Genomic DNA, 26996 nt, shown 5'->3' with positions numbered 1-26996 from the left:
ACTTTTGCAATGAAAATAACTCCTTTTTTTTAGGCAAAGTTTAAATGGGTTTAAAACTCGGTTTTTTGGCAAACTTTCCAATTTTACCCCGCCATATTTTGTAAATGAAAAAATTTTAAGCTCATTTTCTTGTGTTCCTGTTTTTGTTAACTACTTTGTTTTTTTGAACTAATGCCGTATTAAACCCGAATTTTTGCCGAGTCTCATTTTTTGCCCAATCAAGTTTTGCTAACTATGATCTTGAGGCTGGACATTCAGTCTCAATTTATCTATGAAATAAAAGAAAAGGCAAAAGTAAAAGAAAAACAAGCACCTTTTTTTCAAGACTTTCTCCTTCCAATTTCAATTATGCAACCTAAGTACTAAAGTGGTGGGATCCTATCCAACTCCACAATGGTACTCTGAACATGTTAGTTGTGAGATCGATCGTTTGTGTGTGCCTCTTTTCTATCTCGTGCTTTATCCCCTTTTTGCATTAAGTGGAACAGCTGCTTTGCCACAGGGCGTCGGATGTTTTTTAGGTGCCAACGTTTTTAAACACAACCCCCCCCCCCCCCCCCCCCCCCCCTCAACAACCCAAAAAACAAAGAGAAAAAGTTGATAGTTCTCAAACTGCAATTCAAAACTGAAATAGCATGACAGGTCAAAAAGTCAGTAATCGGAAGTCGACAAGCAATGAAAGGAAAATGATATATCGCCCCCTCTACTTCCCCATGACACACCCCCCTTGTGGTGTAGAAAGAGCAGGGTGGCAGCGGGAGCAGGGTGGGCCGGATGTTGCATTCCTGTCCCTGCCTCAAGTAATATTCCCCGTTCAGGGAGGGCAGGGAATCCCTGTCCGCACCCCCACACACTAGGGAAAAAAAATTCCACGTCCCATCCCTGCCCTATTATTATAACAATTTCTACTTTTTTTTTTATAATCTATCAAACAATTATTAAACAACAATTTCAACCTTTTCTATTATATGAGTTTTTTTTTCGAAATATAAAGCTATATAGGGTCATTTATGTAATTTTATGGAAGGGGATTACAAGGCGGGACGGGGCAGAGCCATCACCATCCCCGCCCTATCGCTGCTCTGTGGAGCTTAAATCGGGGAATCCCCACCCAACACTGGCCGGCCGGGCAGATCCCCGCTTTTGCAGATTTAATTGCCAGCCCTAAAAAAGAGTAGCATATATACATGAGTGGGGGGTGGCTGGGAAGAAAAGGGGGAGAATATATGCAATGAGAAAGGTTTTTTCATAAAGTTGGTCCCACGTCCCACTCTCTTTTTATCCATTTCTTCATCTCCCACTAAAATTCCCTCGCTTTTTTTTTTAAATATTTTCTGACAACGTGCTGTACCTAATCACGGTAATCACCCATTTTTTTACTTGGGACAGCCTGGGCTCCACCGTTCACACAAGAGAAGCTGGAAAGTGAAGAAAACTGGTAAGACTTTCCGCTCTACTTATTATTTAAATCCCCAACACCGTCTCATCACTTCCCTCACCTTTTTTCAGTTCTCTCGTGGCTTCCACCTTTTTCTCTCTCTCTAGGGTTTTGGTTCTTATCCTCTCGACCAATCCTTTTTTTTCGTCTATGAATTTGCTCGATCTTTGTTTCAGGGACTTGAATTCGGTCCTATTTTCTGTTTTATTGGTCGATTCTCGCCGGAGAAGGTAAATATATCTTGCATTCCCCATTTTTTTCATTTTGCTTCTTCTTTTTCCAGGTTTGAGTTTTTTTTTTTTTTTTTTTTTTTTTTTTCTGAATTGGGGGGGTTGATGTTTTACGCTAGAATTTCATATTATTAAGATGTTATTGCAACTTGAAAGTGATTGTTAAAGTATAAAAGATAAATAATGCCTTTCTCCAACAGCTTAAGGTTTTGGAGAAGTTGGTAAGTTAACATGGTATCAGAGCCAAAGGTCTCGAGTTCAAACCTCCTTAGCAAAAATCCACATGCGATGGTCAGCCCAAAGTGGGACCACATGTGCCATGTGTTTGCCAAGTGGGCCACACTGCGGGGGAGTGTTAAAGTATAAAAAGATAAATAATGCCTTTCTCCAACAGCTTAAGCTTTTGGAGATGTTGGTAAGTTAACAGTGATTTTGTGTGCATTTTTTCCAAGTTCACGGTAATCACTAAAGCTGATATTGTTCCATGCTTAAAAGACATTTCCGTATATGTATTTATGGGTATACATGGATTGGTTTATATGTTTGTATGTATGCATGGGTACAGTTTATGTATGTATGCATAGCAGTCATGTGAGAGTTTCTAATATGTTTTTTCCCATTTTGAAGTTCTATTACTAAATTTTATGAGGAAAGATAATTTTAATAAACTCTAGGAGAAGAAATATTCACAACACTCAATAAAATTTCAAAATTTGTGTATAATTACATTTAAGCATAAATTAAAATGTCATTTTATAACTGAGTCTGTCTTCTCAATTAGTCCTGAATAGTGACATATGCCATGCTTTCCTATATACATAAATAACCCCTTCTTGAATAGTCTCGTGGCAATACAAAAAAATTTCTTAAAATTGCCACGCTCTATTTTGAATGGGACTTACTATTTGAGATGCCCAACTTAAATTCTTATGTCTAGTTCTTTAAAGTATCTGTGAACAGTTTCATGATGCTTTATGCGGTGATGTATTTGTTAGGAAGGATTTTGTTTCACTTCATTAAGACTCATAGTGTGATCATTTACACTAAAAACGATTTGTTGAATATTCTGTAATATAGGGTGCTTCACTTCATTAAGCTGTTTCTATATCAATATTTAGTATATCCTAAAAAAAAAAATTAATTGCATTTTGTACCCGTCTGTTTATTCTGCATCAGCATGTCGGTTGAATTGTTTCATATTCTAAATCTTTTACAATGCTTGGGCATATCCATACATTTCAAGATCGTACATAATACTTTTTTCTAGCTGGATCTCTAATTTCTCATGACGTACAAGTAACAAGTGCACTTGTATGAAAAGCAGATAAAATTACGAATAATTGACCTCAGAGCACCAGATTATTTGGGAATCAATGTCACTATCTAGTAAGGGTGTGGATGTGGCTTTCCAGGGTGCAGGAGTAAAGGCGTATCCTTGTAGTTGTTTTATTTATTTATTTATTTTTAATGCAATCTCATGGTTCTTCTCCAATATGTTTACATTATGTGAGTCTTTGTATCTGAATATAAATCTTGCTGCTGTTTTCCCCTTGTGAAATGATATCCCGAAGCATATTCTGTTATAGGATGTAAGAGGATAAACCAACCGAAGGACTTCTATTGAATTATAGAAGTAAAGGTATAACATTAAGCTAGAGTTGAAGTTAAACCTTTCGACATAGATGTAATGTATCCGCACATTTAACAGCTTGTCCTTCTTATTTTCTGTGGCTGAGAAGCTTTAAGTAGAGCCATTCAAAAAAAAAAAAAGCCTACAGCTTGCATTGTTGCAAGAACTTTAAAGAACAAAGTTCTTGTTTTTTTAATTTACTTTTGCTCTGTGTTCTAAGTTCTAACAACCATGAGCTTGCCTAACCCAGATAGTTTGAGGGAAGGGTATCGCATCAAAGGACTTCTGGAACTTTATTACAGTTAAACAAGTTTGAATGTTTCTGTGTGCTTATGCTAAATTTCAGTGCAACAAAACGCTTTTATAACATGGAAAAGGGCTATTGCTCTAAGTAGAAACGTTGCTTCCCCAAAATATCAATTAGTGTGATCATGACTATCACTGATTGTTGGTGCCGATAAAATGGCCTAGTACCAGTTTAGCCTCTATCCAACAATATCGTTAACTTACTTTCTTTTTAGGCTAAAATTTTGGGCATGGGTTGTTGAGAAGTTATGTTATCATTGACTTGTTGAATTGTGGTGGCATAAACAGAAATTCTGTCTTATAGAAACTCTATTTAAGTTTCCATGGGACACATTTGTAGTTTTGTTGTTTGCACGTAGGCTGTTTATAATTGTCAAAATTTGAGATTTTAGTTTATACAATTTTTATTCTACTGATTCTAAATTCTTCGTATTCTTTCCATTCCCTTACATGTACTTGTTAGATGCTTCTTGTTGTTCCTGGTTTCCTGCATATAGCCATAGCTGAGTATATCTTTAATCCTTGACTGTTTCTAGTGGACTGGAGATATGGTGCATAGATAACCTTCGGTTGGTTCCTGTCTTGAAATCTTCACATGGGAAATTCTATTCTGGAAGTTCATATATAATCTTGAATGTAAGCTATTTAGCAGGTTCATCACCATCTTTAAGTAATATGTGACAAGTCAACACCTTGCAGAAATTTACTTACTTTCTTCCGTGAATCAAGCTTTAAGATTCCATTTGAGTAACTGTACTTTCGATTGTATCAAATTTTCTTGATTTGACTAGCGGTGAATCATAATGTTCTGTGAACGTCCTTAATTCTCATATTCCAATGATAGTTCTGAGTTTGGCTGTTTCTTGTGTGCCTCCGATACAGACAATTCTTCTTAAAAGTGGACTTCCTCAACATGATATACATTACTGGTTGGGAAAGGATGCAAATGAGGTCCTTTTTGGCTTTCCCTTTAATCATGTTTCTTACTATAAAATGTTTGAGGCCACTCTTTTGTAAAAGTATTGCCTCTTCAATTGGTAGGTTGACTCAGTCATGGCATCAGATAAAGCAGTTGAGTTAGACGCGGCCTTGGGGTCTCATTCTGTCCAGTATAGGGAAGTTCAAGGCCACGAAACAGAGAAGTTCTTGTCGTATTTTAAGCCTTGCATCATACCCATTGAAGGAGTTTTTTCATCAGACGTGGGCCATCCAAATAGTGAAACATATCAAGTCTGCTTGTTAACATGCAAGGGGAATCATGTTGTTTATGTTAGAGAAGTAAGTATTCTCGGCATTAAAATTTCTTGATACCCTTTAAAATTTATTTCATCTTCCTTACATCCTACTTTCTTTATCAAAAGTACCTGGTATTTGATTATGGCTTGCTAAAATTCTGCCTCATTCTTTGTTACTGTTCCATCTTTCTTGTCACCACTAACAAATATAACAAGGCCACTCCACATGTACATCAAATTGCAGCATCTAACATGTGTAGGTTGCACCAGTTGAACACACATTGCAACGGCTTTTTGGATGAAAATTTTATGTATCCCTTTCTTTTTCCTTTTTTGCCATTATTTATGTAGTTATAACTTTTAAAGTATCCCTTATATGGATATATTTTTTTAATTTTTTCCTTTGTGACCCGTATTTACATGATATTTTTTACTATTATCATATAATTGTACTGTGATGTGTACTCATCTATGTATCTAGGTCATATGTTCATGCTTGTGGAACACACATTCGACTCGCTATTTGAGCGAACCCCAATGTATCTTTTTCTTTTCTGTGTTTTGTAATTATTTATTTAGTCTTAAGTTAGATAATAGTTTCTATATTTTGTACATAAAGAAACTATTATTACACATTAACATAATATATTTCCCAACATTTTTGTACAACTGTGCTGGCATTGGATTTAGCCTCTAGCTCAATGGTCAAGGTTTTGTTCTTCAACCTTGAGGTTGGAGGTTCACTCCCAGCTTACCAACCCGCTAAAAAAACTGTACTGGCATTTCCAAGTGCTAGACTCCTCATCTGTTTCTAAGTCACATTGTCTCTCTCTAAGTCACGTGGGTTACTGTTGACTATGATCTGCAATTTTGCATGCTGACCAGGTACCCTTCTCTCGGTCCTCCTTGAACCACAATGATGTATTCATACTTGACACAGAAACAAAAATATTTCTCTTTAGTGGGTGCAATTCCAACATGCAGGAAAGAGCAAAAGCTTTGGAGGTTGTTCAGTATATAAAAGACAACAAGCACAATGGGAGGTGTGAAGTGGCTACCATAGGTAGGATCATTTTTATAGTTTTTAAGAGGCAGATGGCACAAATGCTAACTATTCTGTTAGTATAGAGGATGGGAAATTCGTTGGTGATTCTGATGTTGGAGAGTTCTGGAGCTTATTCGGCGGCTATGCTCCCATTACCCGGGATTTACCTAATACAGTTCTGGAGCAACCTAAAATTACTGCTGCAAAACTATTTTGGTGAGTCTGCTACTTGATTTTGTGTTGATTTTTCCCTTTTGGACCCCATTTCTGGCTCTGATTTTACTTGTGGACGTGATAAGTTCTATATACTCGTACATTTCTCACTAGCAATGTTTGATGATTCTCTTTTCATGATAGGATGAATAAAGGAAAAATGTTCGGGATTGAAACTTCTTCGTTAAAGAAGGATATGCTGACTACAGACAAGTGTTATATGTTAGATAGTGATAGTGAGATTTTTGTTTGGATGGGGAGAAATACCTCAATCACTGAAAGGAAAGCATCTATCTCAGCTACAGAAGTAAGAAACTAACTCTATGTTTACTTATCTTGAGTCATCCTGTTTGTGGAATTTTTCTCATGCATTTTCACTTTATATCCACGTGTAATGTGTTTCTGTATAGATTCCACTGTTTCAAAACTCACTTAGTCAATCCTCAATTCGAGTGGACAACTCGGTTTTGTCCTTATAGAGTCAATCACAAATTTTTTTGACTCACCTGAATCAATAAAAGAATTGGTGCATTAATCATTGACTTACCAAGTTTACTTGGTTTTATCTTTGGCGAGTTTTTGTTTGGTTGTGAGTTTTAAACACCATGCATACTGCAAGTTTTAAATGCATCCCTAGATTCATGTGCTAGGTTTCGTTGTCTCATATTTGCAACATTTTTTTTTCCTTACTGCCTCGCAGGAAATTGTGAGCTCTCAGGGCAGGTCAACTAGCACTCACATAACTTTCTTAACCGAAGGTTCTGAAACTGCTAAATTTAGGTCGTATTTTGACGTGTGGCCTCAAACTGACGTGTCAAATTTGTATGATGAAGGCCGAGGAAAAGTAGCAGGTTTATCTCTTGCCAAAAAACTATTGAAATAAAGAAATATGGCCGTTGTTCCGACAATATGATCCATTCTCAATGTTGTGTGTCTCTTTCACAGCATTATTTAAGCACCAGGGTTATGATGTGAAGGAAATTCCTGAAGAAGACTCCCAACTGTTTATAAATTGCAGTGGCATTCTAAATGTAACTTTTTCTCTCTCAGAAAACTCCAGTATATAATAATTGTTATGAATTTACATAAATAATAGCTTGTGTCATAAAAGTCTTTAATTTGAATTCTGAATCTGTTTAGGTTTGGCGAGTGGATTATCATGATATTTCCCTTGTTCCAGTTACAGAACAAGGCAAGCTTTTCACTGGAGACTGCTATGTAGTGCAGTATACCTACCCTGGTGATGGAAAAGATGAGCATCTATTTTATGCATGGATGGGACGTCACAGCATTGTGGTAAGGAATCCAATCCAACTTTTCAACCAAATCTTTATGATTATTAATCAATTTCCTGCCAAATTGTCCCATGGGAAATTCTTGAACGTGAGTTTTGTTATGTCAAGCTAGAACACATTTCAACACTTGATGACCTGCGTTGATAAAAATTCTTAATGTAAGAAATTATATTGATAAACCAACAAATATAATGTGAGAGTAAAATATCAACTAGATCTCTTTAGTTTCTCCATATCCATCTCTTTTTTCTCATATCTTGTCCTTCCTATTGGAAATTTCTGTGGACCCTCTTGTGTTGGTGCATCTATTTTTGAAATCTGTCCGTTCATAAAGTGTATTCCGAGGTGATGTTTTGCGATACCGAAAAATGCAACAAATGAAAGGGAGAATCAATAATAAATGTATATTTTCATAGGAAAAATAGATGGAAACATGTTGTATGGATATCATTTGACTAAGATATATTTTAAAAGAGTTGGAAAAACTGAGAGTTTGAAGACCAACTTTCTGTAGCAATTCATATTCTAGTTACATATTTTCTCAAAAAGGATAACTAGTATTGATACTTGAAATGGTGTTTTTGAGCAAATTTCGTAAAAAATTTCCCATCATTCAATATACTACTGGGGGTATCCATTTGTTACTCTTTCTGTTTCCAGTAACTCCTGTGAAAAACTGCTTCTATTCCTTGGAAACACAGATATAGGTCTACATGCATTTGCAACCAGCTATTTACTGGTAATTTTTAAATCCTCTCTCTCTCTCTCTCTCTCTCTCTCTCTCTCTCCCTTCGTGTGTGTGTCTTTCTCTCTCCCCCTTGAAATGTTGAATTAATCCTGATCATGGTCAGGACGTGTGTTGCCACTGAAAGCAATCTAGTTCTTGAGTTCTTATTTTTTGTCTCGTGCTTTTGTATCTGGACCGACATTTTCATTGCGAATATCTTCACATAATCTTGATTGCTTTAAGAATTTTTTTGTGTTAATTTAGTTTTCCTGTCGCAGGAAGACAGAATTGATGCAGTCTCCATTATGTGCTCTATGGTGGATTCAAGCAAGGGCCATCCAGTTCTGGTTTGTTCATCTATTTATGATGCTTTCCTCTCGTTATGATTTCTTTTAGTTGCACTGTATTCAGGATTTTTAATATTACACTCCTGGATCATGTAAGTTTTTACTGAGACAGGTAGGACCACTTTTACGTTCCCCTTTTAGTAGAGCAACCGCAGAACATCACCTTTTTTTTCTTTTTCTTTTTCTAAGAACGAAATAATGATGATAGGGGAATTTACAAAGAGAATTGAAAGAAAAAGGAACCAGATGCTTCCTCAAAAGAGAAAAAGGCAAACAAAGTAAATGGAGGATTGCACAGCTGGAAACCCCATGGCTCTACCCAATCATCCAGTTTTTTTTTTTTTTTTTTTTTTTTGAGAACATGAGAGAGAAGTAAAGGGGCACACACAAAGGTTCCATATCACATATTACCTATTATTCACCTTATTGTGAAAAATTCTGCTTCCATCCTTGAACTTCTAGCATTGAGAGACTTTCTTATGCTTCTAGTCTCATTGATTCTTCACAATCCGGGAGGGCCTGAGGATCCACTGCCGAATTGTCCAAAATATCTATGTTAATCACCTAATTTAGAGTAAATTGACAATCAAAACTCCAACTGATAGCTGCGAGACTAGGTTTTGTTTCCTTTAAACTATCATTGATAGTTGAGTCACCAACATGATGTGGAACCCAAGTGATATGTGAACGGGCGATTTCTTCATCTTGGGCACTCTTTGCCAAACCAGGACATTTTCCTTCATGGCGAATGGGGACCTTTCGTATGTGCCTATGTGGAGAAATCTCTACCCCTATGTGATTTTGTTGTTTTTATTTTAATGAAGTTTTCTTTACTGTCTCAAAAGCAAAAAAAGGTGAAGGACCACGTTATTATTAAACAAAGAAACTTAGAACCGAATGAAGAACCCATCCCCTAGCTAATGAGTCCACCTTCTAGTCTGTCTCCTACAACTGCAAGTATGGATAAAAGCCACCTCTAAACTGAAAGACATATGCCATATGTCATTTTCAACAAGTGCCAATCTAATGACCTGGACCTGTTCTGATACCTAAGCAACAGCATGACAAGAATCCCATCTACCAATATCCAACCATGGTTTTAAATTCCTCCAAAATGACTGAAATGTTTCCGTTTACATTCCCACCAAAACGAAATCTACATGAATTCCTTCCACGTCACTATCACCAGCCAAAATCAATTCGACCGAAATTCCAAAATTTCAACTGAAATTCTCAAAATTTGATTGAAATTCTCGAAATTCGACTGAAATGGTCAGAACAATAGAAAAAGGAAAGGCGTTACGATTTACATCGTATTGACATAGAGTTGGGATCCTTGGAGGGGAGAGTGATAATTGTACTTTCTTATGCTTCATTACATCGTATGCACTTCATTATTGACTTTACTATTCCAGATATGTGCGACAGCGCATGTCACTAGGTGTTCGATGTGATTAAGCCATTATGGATGATTTTCTTGCTTATGTGACAGTTTCTATGTATTTGTGCTTATTCTAGCATTTCCCAAAGTTTCATCTTAAAATTTCATCATTTGCATATGTTTCCATACGTTTCCATGATTTTACAAGATTTCCATTGAAACCGAAATGTTTCCATTTCCCTGCAGACTGAAACCAAAATTTAAAACCTTATATCCAACATTTATATTCTTAGAAGAAATTCTTGGATTTATGAAAAGAACATGTGCCTCCACCTCATTTGAATCTCTAAAGGACAAAGAAGGGTCATTCCATGCCTCCTAGATGGTTCCGGGTGGCCACTTATTCTATCCGGATCCAGATTACCTAATGATCCTCCCCTATGTTGCATGGATTCTTTGCCCCCCTATGCCGAATCCGTGTCGACACGTCTCCGCATCCGAATCAGACATGGATTCACGTGGAACACACCCAGATTCTTGTCGTAGCTGTGTCCCGCATGAATCCTGTTTTCTTCGGGCGAATCCAATTCATTGTTGTCTCTTTTGAAATGCAAATCCTGTATATTTTCCCTTTAAATGTATTTTCTTAACTTGTTTTATATGAAAGCACAACCCGTACACTTTTAATAAAAACCCTAGCGCCTCGACCCTCAAACATCGACCCCCTTCCTCCTCAACTCTCTTGATACAAAACTCGCCTCAACCCCCTAGCCTCAAATTTTTCATGAATATATATGCGTGCGCGCACACACACACACACACATATTTCAAATTTTAAAAGTTTTATTTTATTTAAAATTACCGAATCCGAATCCTACTTTTGGGGGTTTGCCGAATCCGACACCTCGAATCCGTGTCGGATCCCGACAAGTGAATCCGAATCCATGCAGCACTGTCCTCCCCTGAACTAGTTTTATTATTTAAAAATTACCGAATCCGAATCCTACTTTTGGGGTTTGCCGAATCCGACACCTCGAATCCGTGTCGGATCCCGACACGTGAATCCGAATCCATCCAGCACTGTCCTCCCCTGAACTAGTGTCGGATTCCCACCTAGCTTGCATTCTACTCTTCCAATACTATCTTCTAATTATATAAACACCTAAATCATCAGGACTTTCATCCTTCCACAATATTCCTTTCCATCTTGAAGCCGTTTTTCCGTAGAAGATACAATTGCTTGCCTTGTTTCTCTCTTCAAAATTCCCAAAGGATGGTGTGAGAACTGATTCTCCAAATAGTACACCCATTAATGCCTCAATCCCACCCACCCACCTACGCACGCACGCACACACACCAATTAACTCCAGACAACAAGGAATCGCTCACATCTATAAGAATCATGCCAAATCTATCTTGTCACATGTCAAGGTCCCTCAGGGAAGAACCAGAGCACCCTGCCTTGATAAGGTGAAGCTGTGAAGGATTAACCCCAAGTAACTAAGGAGGAAGCCTAAAGGGAGACTTACCTGTGAAAACACCACCTCGACTTGTCCAAACCCCAACCATCCTACTATCCCATAACAGGGAATACAGACTTCCTAACTTATCTGACAGCAACCAAGCACACCACTCATTCTTGAGATACCCCCCTAAACTCTATTAACCACATCACCCTACCTCCATCCCTCTTATGGATATCCAGAATGGGGGTTTGGGTGCAAAGCACAAAGCTTACTCCGACCTCCCAAAAACTACCCTGTTCCCCAATCTGTTTGAAGAGTGCTTGACGACAAAGATTCAAAGATAGTGCAGTAAATACATGGGTAAAAAAACCCAAATGTAATGTCTGGAAGAGCACTGAACTGTGAGATGGTGGAATGACTGAGCAATCAATTGCTCAGGGACCATACACTCAGATGATCTACTTCATAACCTGATCATGTAAGTAATTGATTACTCATGAAGAGCCAAAAGAAATGAATGGGGCCAGCAGTCTGTGCATACATTCCAGACTTCCAGTGGTAATGGCAACTAGTGTGGGGATATTAAGAAATTCAGGCCATTGAGCTTTTTCAGAGGCAGAGGGGAGTGCATCAGATGGAATAATATAAATATAATTGATTTGATCCCATTTTTATTTATTTGATGCGTTGGACACAACTTCCGTTTTTATTTGATTTGATCCCATTTTTAGGCCATCAAGCCTTTTCTTTATTTATTTGATCCCTTTTTTTGGATTCTTTTCTATTTATATATTTATCATCGAATTTGGATTTATATATTCCTGATTGATGTGGTCAAAGCACCACTACACCATATGGTAAATAAAGTGTATCCCTGCTCGCTTCCACACACCCCTTGATCGTGGATCAAATAAACAAAGAAAAATCTCAATATCAAAATCTGTTTTCTTACGAGATCAGCTTGTCTTTAATTATTTAAACAGCTGTCAAGGTTATTACATTTCCTAAAAAACTCTCAGAAGCCAATTACAAAGGGAAAAAATAACTTGATATTTTGCAATTATCAAAACATGGTAGTGCCAACATCAATAGCCTAGATTAATTGTGTTTATCACTTAATACTTACTTAACTGTCAAATGTTGCACCTTCCCCCGTGCTTGAAGACTGAATTTTCTACTCATTATAACTATGTACAATCTATTTTAGGCTCAAGTTTTTGAGGATAAGGAGCCAATTCAATTACTTGCAATTTTCCAGACATTGATTGTTTTCAAGGTGCGTATTAAAAGCATAATTCATTCTCTATATTCTGTTTGTTTTCAAATAGATTTTTGTGTTTCAAGATAATTAGAAATAAATTGTTGGGCATGCTTTGGTCCTCATTGTTATGCATTTATGTAGGGAGGGATGAGTTCCGGGTATAAGAGATTCATATCAGAAAATGGAATTGCTGATGAAACGTATGACGAACATAAGACAGCTCTTTTTCGAGTGCAAGGATCAAGTCCTGATAATATGCAAGCCATCCAAGTTGATCTAGTAAGTTGAAAACTGAAATTTTTGTATATGAAATGCGAATAATAAGGATTTACTCTGTCTCTATCCAGTTTTCACATAACAGTAAAAAGAAAATTATTACTTAACACAGAAATCTCAAACTGATTTCATCTGGCTAGTGAACACGCACATAGATTTGGCCAATATATTCCTCTGCGGTAATGAGTCTTTGCTCGTGCAATGGGAGAATTATGTGCCACTAATATTAATCTGACCCGGACAAATCAGAGAACTCTACAGGTGTAAGTACAGATTAACCTTCTAAACAGGATGAACATCCAAGAAGTGTACAACTACCAGAACTAGTCTGGACATTGTATTTGTGATTAAGCTTCTAGACAGGATGGATATCTAAAAATGTACGACTCGCAGAACCAGTCTGGACATTGTATTTGTCCTTAGCTGCTGCTGGTAATCACCACATACACTCTTTTCCAAAAAATACATTTGGGAAATTTGAGCATAATACGGCAAGAGACATTTAAAATGATGAAATGCATACATATGTGTATGTTTGCAAGCTCAGAGTTGCTTTACAATACCTTTTGAGATACATGCGAGATCCAATAAATAACTTTTTATCTGAATAATCATTTTGAAGATCAGACGTCACCATCGAAGTAAGATGTTTAATGTTGAATTTATGGAAGCTACATATATGTATGTATGTATATTATATGGGAGCTTCCAACCTACAACATGTTCAGCTGAGGGTTCAGCATGTGACAGCAGCCGCATAGGCTCACTTTTCAGCAGATCTTGTCTTCATTCACAAGGTGGCTGCTCTCACATGCAACAGACCATCCTCGAAATGACTTCTGAGCTGGACGCTAGCAAATCCCATCTTTAAAATAGAAATGTATTTTAATGTGTTTTGTTTACTTTATTTTCCCTGTTTTCAAATTCATCTCATTCCCTTTCCTGAATTTTTATACATTAGACTTATCTCAATATTTATGTATTGAACTTCATTGAAAATCAAATGAACTGCAAGGCCAAATGACACTGACCCCTAAGGCTGTAAAGAGGTGTGGGCCCACAGAAAAAGGGTCGCTCGATTGCCCTGTTAATCAAACTATCAACGGACGACTTTGCTTCCCTAAGTGATTCATTTTCCCTCATTTGGAAACAATAACAGAAGGATGACCAATTGTATAAAAATTCTGTTTTAATTTTGCTGTCGCAGATATTTGTTGATTATGATGCCAATGTCAGAAACCACTGACAATGAATTTCAGGTTTCAGGCTCCCTCAATTCATCATATTGTTACATCTTGAAAGCTGGAGCATCTATCTACACTTGGACGGGGAATATGTCTTCCCCAAGAGATCATGATCTTCTTGACAGGATGCTGGATCAAATATATGTAATAGCCCACTCAAACTTTATTTGAAGCTATACTCTGCATTTACCTTTCTTGTTTGTCTTTCTCTTGCCAAATGGAAACCGAAATCAGCATTTCCATGGTTTAAATTTCGTCCGAAATCCGAAATTTATACTGAAAATTTAAGATTTACACCGAAATTTTAAAAATTTCAGCTGAAATTACCTCGGCTGAGGTCGAAACCGAAATGTCAAACCTTGAACATTGATTCGTAAGGTTATGTGAACATTATATAGTTATTGAGTCATTGTTTGTTATATAAAACTGTTGTAAATTCACCTTGTCATTCTTTCTGTTTGAAGATAGATGAAAGATATCACCCATGTCCATCTGAAACTGAAAGCTTGCAATGCACTTAACTTTTATTTTCTGCATTTCCATCCAATTTAATTTCTAATGATGTCATTAACAGCCCACACGGCAAACTATATCAGTAAGGGAAGGTAGTGAGCCTGACCTTTTCTGGGATGCAATTGGTGGAAAGATGGAGTATCCAAGAGAAAAGGTGATCAAAGAATATGTAGAAGACCCACATCTATTTACCTGTACCTTTACAGAAGGTGAGCATGGTATCTTCTCAAGGGTAATATGGTTCTTCCTCGGTTTAGAACAATTTCAGCTATAAATGGCTCTAGCAAACATGTCTAACACCACTTTGTGGTTTTGCTTCTCAATTGGGACATCATATTTCAGGTGATCTCCAGGTACTCTTCACATGCACAATACACTTTTCAATTGGCTCTTACTATCATGCATCCATCAAATGCTTATCTGCAAATACTTGGGAACTTCATCGTGTTGACTAAAATCTGATAGAAACAATGAAATGGACCAAAAGAATCATGAAATTAGAAAATGAAGAAAAGAAAAAGAAGTTCTTGGCTACAGTGAGGTTTAGGGAGAACCAATTAGGAGAATGGAAAATCATCCCACTGGGGTATTTATGATGGATAAAGATGATTTTTTCAGTTGCTGGCTACAGGTTTTTCAAAGCAGTGCTAAAAAAATATATCTTCCCAAATTGAATAGACATAAACATTGACTGGAGACCAAAAAATAGATTTTTTGGTTTTTGCCATTCAAAAATTTGGCCTAGTTTGAAGAAATCGGTAATGCAACCATCACTGTATCCCTTTTCTTTTTCCTTTTCTTTTTCAGAAACCATTAAAACTCTGATTTTTTAATACTTGGTGTTCGATGTCCTAAAACTGATCAGCTTCAGTTTAACTCTGATGCTAAGTGATAGCCTTTTTGTACATTGTTTCATTCCCCACTGCAACCATACGAGGTTCGACTTACTGTTTTTTCCTATTTATTCTAACATAATAACATAATATGGCTTCCTTTTCAATAAATACTATTGTTTCTTCAAAGTTAATAAAATGACTTCCTGGTTCCAGCCTTTGATGTTGCCAGTTACACTAGAAGTTGAGGCTTGTTGAGCCCAACATCTTCTTCTTCTTCTTCTTCTTCTTTTTGAATGGTAAGAGCCCAGCTGTATTGAGCCCAACTTCTTTATAAAGCATTGTTTCCTCAATTTTGAAAAATAAACTCTCTTTTAATCAAAACGGAGAACTGTAGCATGCACAACTTGCTTATTTTAATGAAAGCAAAAACGGGAAAAGGGAACACAGCTATTTGATTAAAAGAAATAAGTGAAGAAAATATCTTTTAATCTTTAATTTGTTATTCTAAGTAATATGATAATGTCTTTTCTTCTTTCTCTATCATAATAGTATATTTTTTTTCTTTAAAATCCCATGGTTGTAACACTGCTCTCTGTGCTTGTGTCTTAAAGTAACTATACGTGTGCATCTGCGTGTGTACTTGCGCGCGCGCCTGTTTTTATAGGGATTGTTGTAACCTGTCAAGGTTCCTTATGTCCTTCGGTGGATCATAAAATTCCCAATAATTTGATCAAAACACACATAATCTTCCATTCTCTCCTGTGATTTGAAGCCTATACCAGACAGACACACACACACACGTGTGTGTGTGTGTGTGTGAGAGAGAGAGAGAGAGGGAGGGAGGGAGGGAGGGAAAATCATGAGGATTTAGTTCTTAGACGAAAATTGGACCCTGTTTCAAAATATCTTAAAAGCTTTTGTCTCAGTTCTTGTAATTAGAAGAAATAACCAAATTTGGGCTTTTTGTTTCCTTTGTCTCTTGCTCTTTTGGAAGAAAGAAGATGTTCTTGACCACCGAAAGAAATACCACTCATATTATTAAAATAAAACCACTTTTCTATTTTGTATCCATTTCCCTTTCAATTTTCTTTCAGTGGCAAAATTAGATATGTTTCTTTCAGCCTAGTTTTTGGTGGTTTTCCTGCATGACATGTATAGAATAGTGTAAAACAAAATTTATGATATATTCCCAAATTTGTGGACATAGCTTCTGTAATTATTGAAAAATGTGGGTCCAGTGTTTGGAATAGTGTAAAACATAACTTTTGTTCTCTCTCTCTCTCTGTCTCTCTCTCCTCTCTTTTTTCCTTCCTTTTCCTTTTAGCAATAAAAAAATAATTTCTTCATTTAACTTCAAAATGAATGATTTGGAGATATTCAGCTTCGACTAGTACCCCAATAAATATGAAATGACTGCTTTTTTATTTTTTGAAGAATATGAAATGACTGCGATTACCCTTTATTCATAAGAGCAGAATAGAACAGTGAAATCCTAGCGTAGGTGGCAACCCAAGAGGGGGGGTGAATTGGGTATTTAAAAATTCTTGCCAAAAAAAAATGCGGAAGCGAAATTAAATGGCAAATAAACAATCAAGCACACAAAGTAAAAATCCAATGCACAAAACAAATTAAAGAGCAAGAGTAAAGAGAGAGTGCACCGAGATTTTTAAGTGGTTCAGTCCCAACCTCGGACCTACTCCACTACACCAACAAATCCGTTGATGGCTTCACTACGGATTCCTTTAATGGCGATGAATCAACCCAATTACAACTTGGTTCGGCTACGCCTCGCAAGACTCGCCACGAACCGGAAAAAGCTACACGTCTCTAATACTCGCTCTTGGGATGGCTACGCGTCCCTTCGCACTCTCTAAATATACAATGAATGTAAAAAGAAAGTGAAAATACAAAACCCTCTTCAAGGGTGGATGAAGCTCTCAAGCTTATACAAATAAAACTTGCTCACAAGATGTACAAATTGAAGCTCTAGATCTAATCCCTTTAGATATATCCCAAATGAGGCACAAGGGTGTTTAATCACTCTCCACAAGATTAAAACATGTTTGGGAATGTAAGAGTTCTTGTTTAAAAGGTCTTAGATGAGGTATATATAGCTCATTTGAAAATATGACCGTTTGAGGGCAAAAAACTGGGTTGAAAAAGTCAAGCCCCGCAGGCTCCAACGGCTACATTGTCAGGCTGCGGTAGTCGACCGGGCTGTGGCGGTCGCCCGCCCTTATCGGCTTCATCTTTTTAATTTCAAACCGCAGCGGTCGACCGAGCCATGGCGGTCGTTCGAGGAGAGCAACCTGGATAGATTTATTTTTGTCCAAATTTCTATCCGCGGTCGTTCGGCCCTATGGGGGTCGACCGGCCCGACCTTACTGGATTGTTTCTAGATTTCCAGAATCACATTTGCGGTCGACCGAAACACCCCGGTTGACTGGCTTGCAATTGAAAGCCAAGTCTGAATTTCCAGACTTGCTTCCGCAGTCGCCCGGCAAACCCCGGTCGACCAGCCCGGGGTTTGGTGATTGCCACATCTAAGCACAATAAACCTAAAACTTCTCCCCCTTTGTCATCAACCAAAAAGGATGGGGTGAGAGTTTAAGCATAAGGGTAAAAGATATACAAATAAAACTCTCCCTTTGTCAAGGAATAAAACAATCTAAAACTCCCCTATTTAAAAACAAAATTCAAGACATGTAGGGTTTAGACACATAAATGGGGTTTTGAAAGATAAAACAATTTCAAGCTTCCCCAAAATCAAATCTCCCCCTATTTGAAGTACAAATACAACATATGAGGGGGTCATCAAAACACATTGCCAAGGTAAAGATATAACAATCTAGACAAGAACTATTTACACAAACTATCAAAATCATAAAGATATTCAAGATAAAGCACAGGCCCCTAATCTAATGCAAAAGCATAGAAAACTAGGTTGGGGCCTTTGGAACCCACACACATTTGGTTCCAAATGTTTTAGATTTACCTAAAGTGTTCTTTTCAACCCAAATCACTTTAGTTTTAGGTAAAGGTCTAAATATACATTCATTTTTAAAATGTCCAATTCTACCACAAAAATAACATTTTGCACAACATGTAGAAGGACATGTAAAATCACAAGAAGATTTATGATTTTCAAAAGATTTCTTCTCTTCTTGCAAACCTTGGTTTTCAAAAACCAATTTTTCATTTTCTTTCTCAAATGAATTACATCTTTGAATCAAAACATTGTTAGTACTAATCAAGTTTTCATTTATTTGATTCAAAGCTTCATTTTTTAGCGAGAAATTTTCAGTTTTCATTTTTAAAGAATCAATTTCTTTTTGCATGTTGGAAATTGAAATGTTGAAATCGTTTTCAATATTAAAATATTTTACATGCAGATTAGGATTTACAATACAATCATGTATATGAGATTCATTAGAATCTACAAATGCAAAATGACAATCATGTGATTTATAAATATTTTCAAGTTTGATCCAAACTTCATGAGTATTTTTACATTTTGAAACTTTCTCAAATACATGAGGAGACAACGAGCAACAAATGGCGATTAAAGCTTTAGCATTTAAATCAAGCCATTTGGAATCAATTTTCCCCCTTTTCTTTTTAGAAAAAGATAAATCGTTTTCAAGTAAATCTAAGATGTCATAATCTAGGGATTCTAAAAAGAAACTCATACGAATTTTTCATTTATCAAAATCATTTTCATCAAACCTAGGTAGGTCAAAAACGGATTGGCTTAGATGAAAATCCATGGGTTTTTGCCACAAAAAAACTTTCTTCTTTTAAATTTTTGAAAATTCAAAAATCCCTAAATAAGAGCCTTGAGCTCTGATACCAAGTGAAATCCCAGGGTAGATGGCAGCCCAAGAGGGGGGGTGGATTGGGTATTTAAAAATTCTTGCCAAAAACAAATGCGGAAGCGAAATCAAATGGCAAATAAACAATCAAGCCCACAAAGTAAAAATCCAATGCACAAAGCAAATTAAAGAGCAAAAGTAAAGAGAGAGTGCACCGAGATTTTTAAGTGGTTCGGTCCCAACCTCTGACCTACTCCACTCCACCAACAAAACCATTGATGGCTTCACTACGGATTCCTTTAATGGCGAGGAATCAACCCAATTACAACTTGGTTCGGCTACGCATCGCAAGACTCGCCACGAACCGGAGAAAGCTCCGCGTCTCCAACACTCGCTCTTGGGATGTCTATGCGTCCCTTCGCACTCGCCAAATATACAATGAATGTAAAAAGAAAGTGAAAATACATAACCCTCTTCAAGGGTGGATGAAGCTCTCAAGCTTATACAAATAAAACTTGCAAATAAACCTTGCTCACAAGATGTACAAATTGAAGCCCTAGATCTAATCCCTTTAGATATATCCCAAATGAGGCACAAGTGCGTTTAATCAATATTCACAAGATTAAAACATGTTTGGGAATGTAAGAGTTCTTGTTTAAAATGTCTTAGATGAGGTATATATGGCTAATTTGAAAATATGACCGTTTGAGGGCAAAAGGGTAAAAAGTTGGGTTGAAAAAGTCAAGCCCCGCAGGCTCCAACGACTACATTGCCAGGCCGCGGCGGTCGACCGGGCTGTGGCGGTCGCCCGCACTTATCGAGTTCATCTTTTTAATTTCAAATTTCAAACCGCAGCGGTCGACCGAGCCATGACGGTCGTCCGGGGAGAGCAACCTGGACATATTTATTTTTGTCAAAATTTCTATCCGCGGTCGTCTGGCCCTATGGAGGTCGACCGGCCCGACCTTACTGGATTGTTTCTGGATTTCCAGAAATACATCCGCGGTCGACCGAAACACCCCGGTTGACCGGCCCGCTATTGAAAGCCAAGTCTGGATTTCCAGACTTGCTTCCGCGGTCGCCCGGCAAACCCCGGTCGACCGGCCCTGGTAAAAATTTCATTTTAACTTTAAAACTTCAGGGGCTTTTGGGCCAAGGTCTTTGGGCTTTTCCCTATGCTTTCAAATATATTTCCAAATACATTTTCAAGTTCATTTCAAATAGTTTTTAAGGCCTTTGAAATTCAATTACTTGTGCCTCTAAAAGGGATGTCTAAGTGGGATTAGACTTACATTCTAACACAAGACAATCACATGCAAATCTTCAACTTTGAAGCTCTTCATGTCTTGGTCACTTCCATGGATCTTCGCTTGATTCTTTGGCTCTTCAAGATGTCTCCTTGATTTATCCAAGCCTTCAAATTCCTTTGGCTTCCAATGAGATGTCTTCAATTGGTTCATGCCACGATCCATGCTTCCTTGACTTTGGTGTTTGATTTCTTGATTTCCAATACATGCACTTTGAAACATTAAACACATTAGATAAACAACACAAATCAACTTGTGTTTGGAATCATCAAAACAAGAAGGTAATGCCAAGGTGGGAACCATTGGGCTTACAAACAGATAATCTGCAAAAGTATGAGACCAAAGTGCCTTTACATGACTTAATGGAGCACCTTTAATGTTTTATGCTGTGATGCATTTCCTCTTTTAGATCAAAAGACCATCAATATCTTTCATTCTGTCTAAAATTTCCTTCGTGATGTGAATATTTCAGGTGAAAGAGATCTTCAATTTCAACCAAGATGATTTAACCACCGAAGAAGTATTGATATTAGACTGCCGCAATGAAATATACGTCTGGATCGGGCAACATGCTGATTTCATATCTAAACAACAAGCCCTAGCTCTAGGCAAGGTAATACAACTTTATAGACTTTCATTCTATGTTGTTATTTTTGTTATATTTGTTGCAAATATACTTCACATAAATTTTTATGTCAGGCTCTTATGTAGCTTACCATCTTATGTGTTTTCTGTTCTCCACCCATGTAACTGCGTTCCATTTCTTTTGGTTTTGTTTGTAAATTGCAGAAATACCTTGAGGCAGATATTCTTCTTGAAGGATTATCTTTGGAAACTGCTATTTATGTTGTTACAGAAGGACACGAGCCATCCTTTTTCACTCGTTTCTTTGCATGGGATTCCTCAAAGGCGTATGTAAGTATATCATCCCTCGTTCCCATATGCACCCATTTAAGGTGGTGTTATTCAGGATAGGTGGTCATCATCTTTCCATTCATGAGTCTCTAATGGATGCCATTATTGACATACTGAATACTTTTTATCTTACAGAAAAATATGCGTTTCTTGTATCATTTGAAATTGATGAAATTTCCTTGGATCCTTTCTATGTGGCTTATAAATAATAACTTTTAGAGTTATATGCTTATCTTAGCTTATCCCTTTCAGATGCATGGGAATTCATTTGAGAGGAAGCTTGCTATGCTGAAAGGACTGGCATCAAAGTTGGAAGTAAGTCATTGAATTATTGCTGTGACTGCTGACCGACATCCTTCAAGTTCGCGTTCACGGAAACTAACCTTTCAATTGATATCAAACCAAAGGAATGAAAATTTGCAAAAGAAATAGATCTAATATGGGTTGATTACAGCCGTAGATCAACCCTCATGAAAACCCTGCAGAAAATCTTTGAAAGATCGGAGTTATCTCCCATGAACAAGAATAGACATTAAACCTTGCACAAAAGACTAGCTTCCTTCTTTGTTATTCTAAATAAGCAAAACTGTCTCAAAAAACTAAACTCAATTGGGCGATGATTTTTTCACACCCCTCCCCCTAGGATAATGCGCCCCCATTTTAACGTGATTTGACATAAAAAAGTGTTAAAGTCTGCCCACAATTCATGTTAAAGGGGGGGGGGGGGGGGTGGATTTGCTAGGCAATTTCACGGAAAGCCATTTCGCAGCAGGCTTTTGCATGTGAGAACAGCCACTTGAGATGAATTGAATGAATAAGACAAAATCTGCCAAAAAGTCAACATATGTGGCTGTTCTATCATGCAAAAGTCTGCCGCAAAATGGCTTTCCACGAAATTGCCTTGTAAATCCCTATACATATTTATTTATTTGTACTCCCCCATATGGTTGCCAGTTATCCTAATTAGAATATCCTTCAAAAGGAAAGAAAAGCTTCAAGAAATTAAGTTTTAAACACTTTCTAAAACTAAGGACTCTTTAAATACTAACAGTTCTTATGACTTAAACTCCAACTAATACTGTTTAAAACAGAAAAAACTCACCCTGAACCTTGCAATATTGATCATCTTTTCTGTTTGGACCGCCACATTTCAAAAAATAAAGAATGTATTAAATTGTTGTCCTGATTTAGAAAATTTATGCATCATTAGTATGTTATTCTTTTCTTCAAATTTTCTGTTTGCTATCTTTGTTTAAGCTCTATGAGTTCTCAAGAAGTGCTTGCATGTTTATTTGGAGGTGAATGATCCTCATCTGATGAAGCTACATATTTTCTCTAGATGCTTTGGTAACTGAAGCAATGCTCTATGCAGACTCGTAAAAGAAATTCACTCATAGGATATGGGACCCACACCCCTGGATCTACACCAAATGGTTCTAGAAGCAGATCTATTACTTCAGAGAGGTCGCATGCAAGAAGTGGATCTCCTGCATCACGTGTTTTGACCTCAAGTTCTGAGGTTCCAAACAATCGCCGCCTGTCCACCCCAACTCCCGTTATCAGGAAACTCTTTCCAGGATCTCCTGATTCTGGTGCTACCAATGAACCTTCCATGGATTCGTTCATGAGGGGTCCATTGTCACCATTTCAGCAACCCAAAGGTAGGTTTCTATCCAATGTCAAATTTAACTAAATTTATTTCATTTTGCTTTTTGTTCTTTGCCATTGGGTAAATGTTCTGGTTGGTTTTGGCTATGTAACCGAGAGAGGCTTGTGTTGGTGTGTGATATTCATAAAAGGCATCACTATGGTGACGTTGGCAACCAATTTAACTAAATTTATTTCATTTTGCTTTTTGTTCTTTGCCATTGGGTAAATGTTCTGGTTGGTTTTGGCTATGTAACCGAGAGAGGCTTGTGTTGGTGTGTGATATTCATAAAAGGCATCACTATGGTGATGTTGGCAATCTGACATGCTGACGCCTCTGCACAGTTATTTTATGATATTGGATTATAATCGTCAAAAAACATTGTTAGTCCATACAAGATAAAATACAAGAATTTACTTAGAGAACTAAAAGTTTTTAGAACCGCATAAACAACATATATGTAGTGCTAGTAAGGGAAAAAAAAAACTAAACCTAGGCTTTATCCTAGAAGCCATGCCTTCATGTCCATCATGATAAATTTTCAATTATGGACTGCCCCTATTTCATAGGTTATAAATTATGACTTTTTTTGTCTCTTGACGAATAATTGCTGTTTATCCTTATAGTATTTCCTTTGCAGATGTGTCATTAGAATCTCAACTGGCGACAGAGGAGGATCTGAGTTCCAATTTCGAGAAAATTCATGTCATGACAGTTGCAGGTAATGGAGCAGAAGTTGATGATGACTTGAAAAACTTTCCGTATGAACGACTAAAAGTAACTGCAGAAAACCCCATGACAGGGATAGACGTGACCAAAAGAGAGGTACACTCATCTGCATTCATCTATGTATGCACGTAAGACTAGATGGTTGGTAAAACACTTATAGCGATTTCAAAATTTTCAGAATGCATATACTGTTTTCTCGTTTTAGTGGAAGTATGACCATTACACCCCAAAGTGCAGCAAGTCGAGGGGGTGTCGGATACAACATATTTTCTTTCGGTGAATGAGTATCTCATGGAATACTTATTTTACATGTTGGGTCATTCATTTAACAGTCATTTTTTATTTTAAAAATAATTATTTTATTTATTTTTGCTAGAAAATATTCACATTTCCATCATTATGAAATTAATGAATGAAATTGCATTTCCTACATTTTGGGTTTATTTGAGGTACTTATTTCCTATATTTTGGGTTTATTTGAAGCATATGTATATAGTGTTGAACAATTTCCAGTTTAAAACTGGACTTTATTATTCCACACATGGGCGACTATGCCTGTCATTAGGTGTTTGGTCTTGTTAAACCATTATGAAAGGTTGTCTTGCTTATGTCATGCGTATTTGTGTTTATTCTAGGATTTCCAAAAGTTTAATATGTACCAAGAGCCGATGGGAAGCTCTTGATTACAATTAACAACAATGTAATTCTAATATGTGATCGACTAATAAATGAATTATTGTAGAAATCACAACAACTAAACTTTCACCTGTTAACAAACCAAAAAGATGTCTCCAAATTGATTTCTAGCCTGCTCCTTTTCTCCGTCCAAATTGATTTCTCCACCCGATACTTTAAACATATCCACACTATAAATGAGAATGCAGTCGAACTAAACTGCAATGAATCTACCAATGAAGGGCCTTAACACTTCATTCATCACCCCGCATAAATGTGCTTGGCGCATTGGATAGCCCAAAAGGCATCATCACCCACTCGTACAACCCTTTCTAGTTTTGAAAGCCATTTCCACTCATAACCAGGCCAAATCCGAATTTGATGCTAGCCTCTTTCATGATCAATCTTAGACAACACTGAAGTTGATCCAACATATCATCCAACCTAAGAATAGGAAAACAATATTTGATTATAATTTCATTGATAGCTTTGCTATCAATACACTATGCTATGACTCATCTTTCTTCGGGGCTAAAAGGATCAGAATTGCACCCAAGAATCTAAATTCTTGTAAGCTCATTGTCCAGTTAAGTCCTGCCAAGAACTCAGAAATCTTTGTTTCTTCTACCAATGTCTTATAAGTTGTTGTATCCATAGAACAAACTGGAATATATTGGTGGTAATGGTCGTATTCTTCGCACTTGCTCCTCAACAAAGCATGATAAGCAGCCAAGGATATTCCCCCGAGTTGAGAGATCTCCTATTGTAACTCCTATAACTTGAGAAAAAATTTCATTTGGAGCATGTATGAGCTGCTGAATCCCAAATTTCTTGTATTTTTTTTTATAAACAAGAAACCCATACTGATAATCGTCTACATCGAGTGTAGTAACCATGGCATTACTTAAATATTCACCTTCCATTATTTATATCCTCGATTCAAGTGACTTAGCATTTTTTTTCTCTTTTCTTTTACCTTCTGCTTTTTCTATGTTTTCTTTGTTACCAAGTATGCTGGCCAAGAGACTCAACCATGAATAGCTGTTACATCTAACAGAGACTGGTCATGCCACACGTGGATTGAAATCTCATCATATTTGAGATATTAACAAAAAAAATGTGTTTCTTATGACTTCTAGGCATATTTATCTAAAGAAGAGTTTCAAGAGAAGTTCGGAATGACCAAGAAAGCTTTCTATGAGCTGCCCAAATGGAGACAGAATAAGCTCAAGATGGCTGTCAACCTCTTTTAAGGTAACTATATAATCTGCCTTCACTCTTAAATTGATATCTAAGCTAAAAGTATTTTGGTTGTCAAATCCATTTCTCACCATTTAGGCCATGTTTGGCAACCTTTAAAAATTATTCCATGGAATATTCATGTGGCCAATTGTGTGAGAGGGGTTGAGGAGAGAATTGAGTGGGCAGCAGTGGAGAGAGCATAAAAAATCCCTAAAAACTGATGAAAATAGTATCTATTTAAAATTGGTTTTTTGTTTTACTTGTTTTTAAAGCTTTTAGGAGCTTTTTATGCTTCCCCTTCAAGTCTTTCCCTATCGTACCCATCTCTCACGACCGAAGTTTCCAACACGTGATACGACCAAAAAAAAAAAAAAAAAAGGGGGGGGGAAATCATTTGATATATGGGATTTGCTAGGCAGAAGGCATTTTGCAGATGATATCAGTACTGCCATCTTTTGATATTTCTGCGGAAGCTTCTCATCATTTAGTATTTAAAGGGCTTGTGAGTGATTTTTGGGAACTGTAATAACCTTTTGACAGCCCGTTAAATACTAAATGACAAGAAGCTTCCGCCGAAATATCAAAACATTTCAGTGCTGATATCATTTCCTTTACAAAATATAGCCGGGTTAAAGTTAGAAAGTCTGCCAAAACGAAGTTTGACAGTACATAACGTGTCAGTTCTTCAAACTATATTCACAACTAGCCCCAATAATATTCCATGGGATGATTTTTCATGATTGTCAAATATGGCAGTAAAAGTATAAGTACCATCTTTCATTTTGTTCAGAACTTATCATCAACAACAATTTGCCCCTGATGGTGAAAATGATCAATTGCAGGTTCTCTATTTTCTTATGTTTGCCAGAACTTAATTCTCCGTAAAAATATAGCTAGATTGGTCCTCATATACAAAATGGCATATCTTATATGAAGGATATACCCTCCAATCTAATCACAGAGAAACCATGTGTTTCCCTGTCATTCAGGTTTGAGAAACAGTCTTGGGAGATCAAACTCGCCATTAACTATGGATATTCGTTGTAGCTTTGATGGCATGCTCTTTGTATGAAATTGGAGAATTATTTACTGTGTTTATGATACGAGTTTAAAGATGGGTGTTTGAGTAGATTATTGCTCTAAAGTTCGAGAAGTAAGAACTCTCTGTGCTTTGGAATGAAAAATCCTTTGTTCATTTCTTGGAAATTTAGGTTCTCTAGTATAA

General features: G+C 36.9%; 1 protein-coding gene across 2 annotated transcripts; it reads left to right on the top strand.

The window, feature by feature from the left end:
* The first annotated feature begins 1345 nt into the window (after positions 1-1345).
* Positions 1346-26996, top strand: VLN1 (villin-like 1). 2 transcript variants are annotated; one of them, XM_077382596.1, is made up of 25 exons: positions 1346-1438; positions 1615-1668; positions 2993-3097; positions 4141-4240; positions 4487-4555; positions 4646-4882; positions 5725-5902; positions 5968-6100; positions 6242-6404; positions 6798-6948; positions 7043-7128; positions 7238-7393; positions 8398-8466; positions 12521-12589; positions 12716-12853; positions 14110-14238; positions 14669-14816; positions 14950-14960; positions 21035-21175; positions 21352-21477; positions 21730-21792; positions 22850-23138; positions 23766-23950; positions 25669-25783; positions 26614-26996. In XM_077382596.1, the coding sequence occupies exons 3-24, from the start codon at positions 3042-3044 to the stop codon at positions 25780-25782; spliced, it is 2811 nt and encodes a 936-aa protein (XP_077238711.1). In that variant the 5' UTR covers positions 1346-1438; positions 1615-1668; positions 2993-3041; the 3' UTR covers position 25783; positions 26614-26996. The 2 variants fall into 2 exon arrangements, with proteins under 2 accessions (XP_077238711.1, XP_077238713.1); XM_077382598.1 differs by lacking the exon at positions 1346-1438 and having other exon boundaries at positions 1491-1668; positions 26761-26996.

Source organism: Tasmannia lanceolata, unplaced genomic scaffold (genome assembly GCF_043159265.1).
Source record: "Tasmannia lanceolata isolate RefF3 unplaced genomic scaffold, GAP_Taslan_0.1 ptg000006l, whole genome shotgun sequence".
In the NCBI taxonomy this organism is placed as follows: domain Eukaryota; kingdom Viridiplantae; phylum Streptophyta; class Magnoliopsida; order Canellales; family Winteraceae; genus Tasmannia; species Tasmannia lanceolata.
This window is presented reverse-complemented; position numbering and strand designations above follow the sequence as displayed.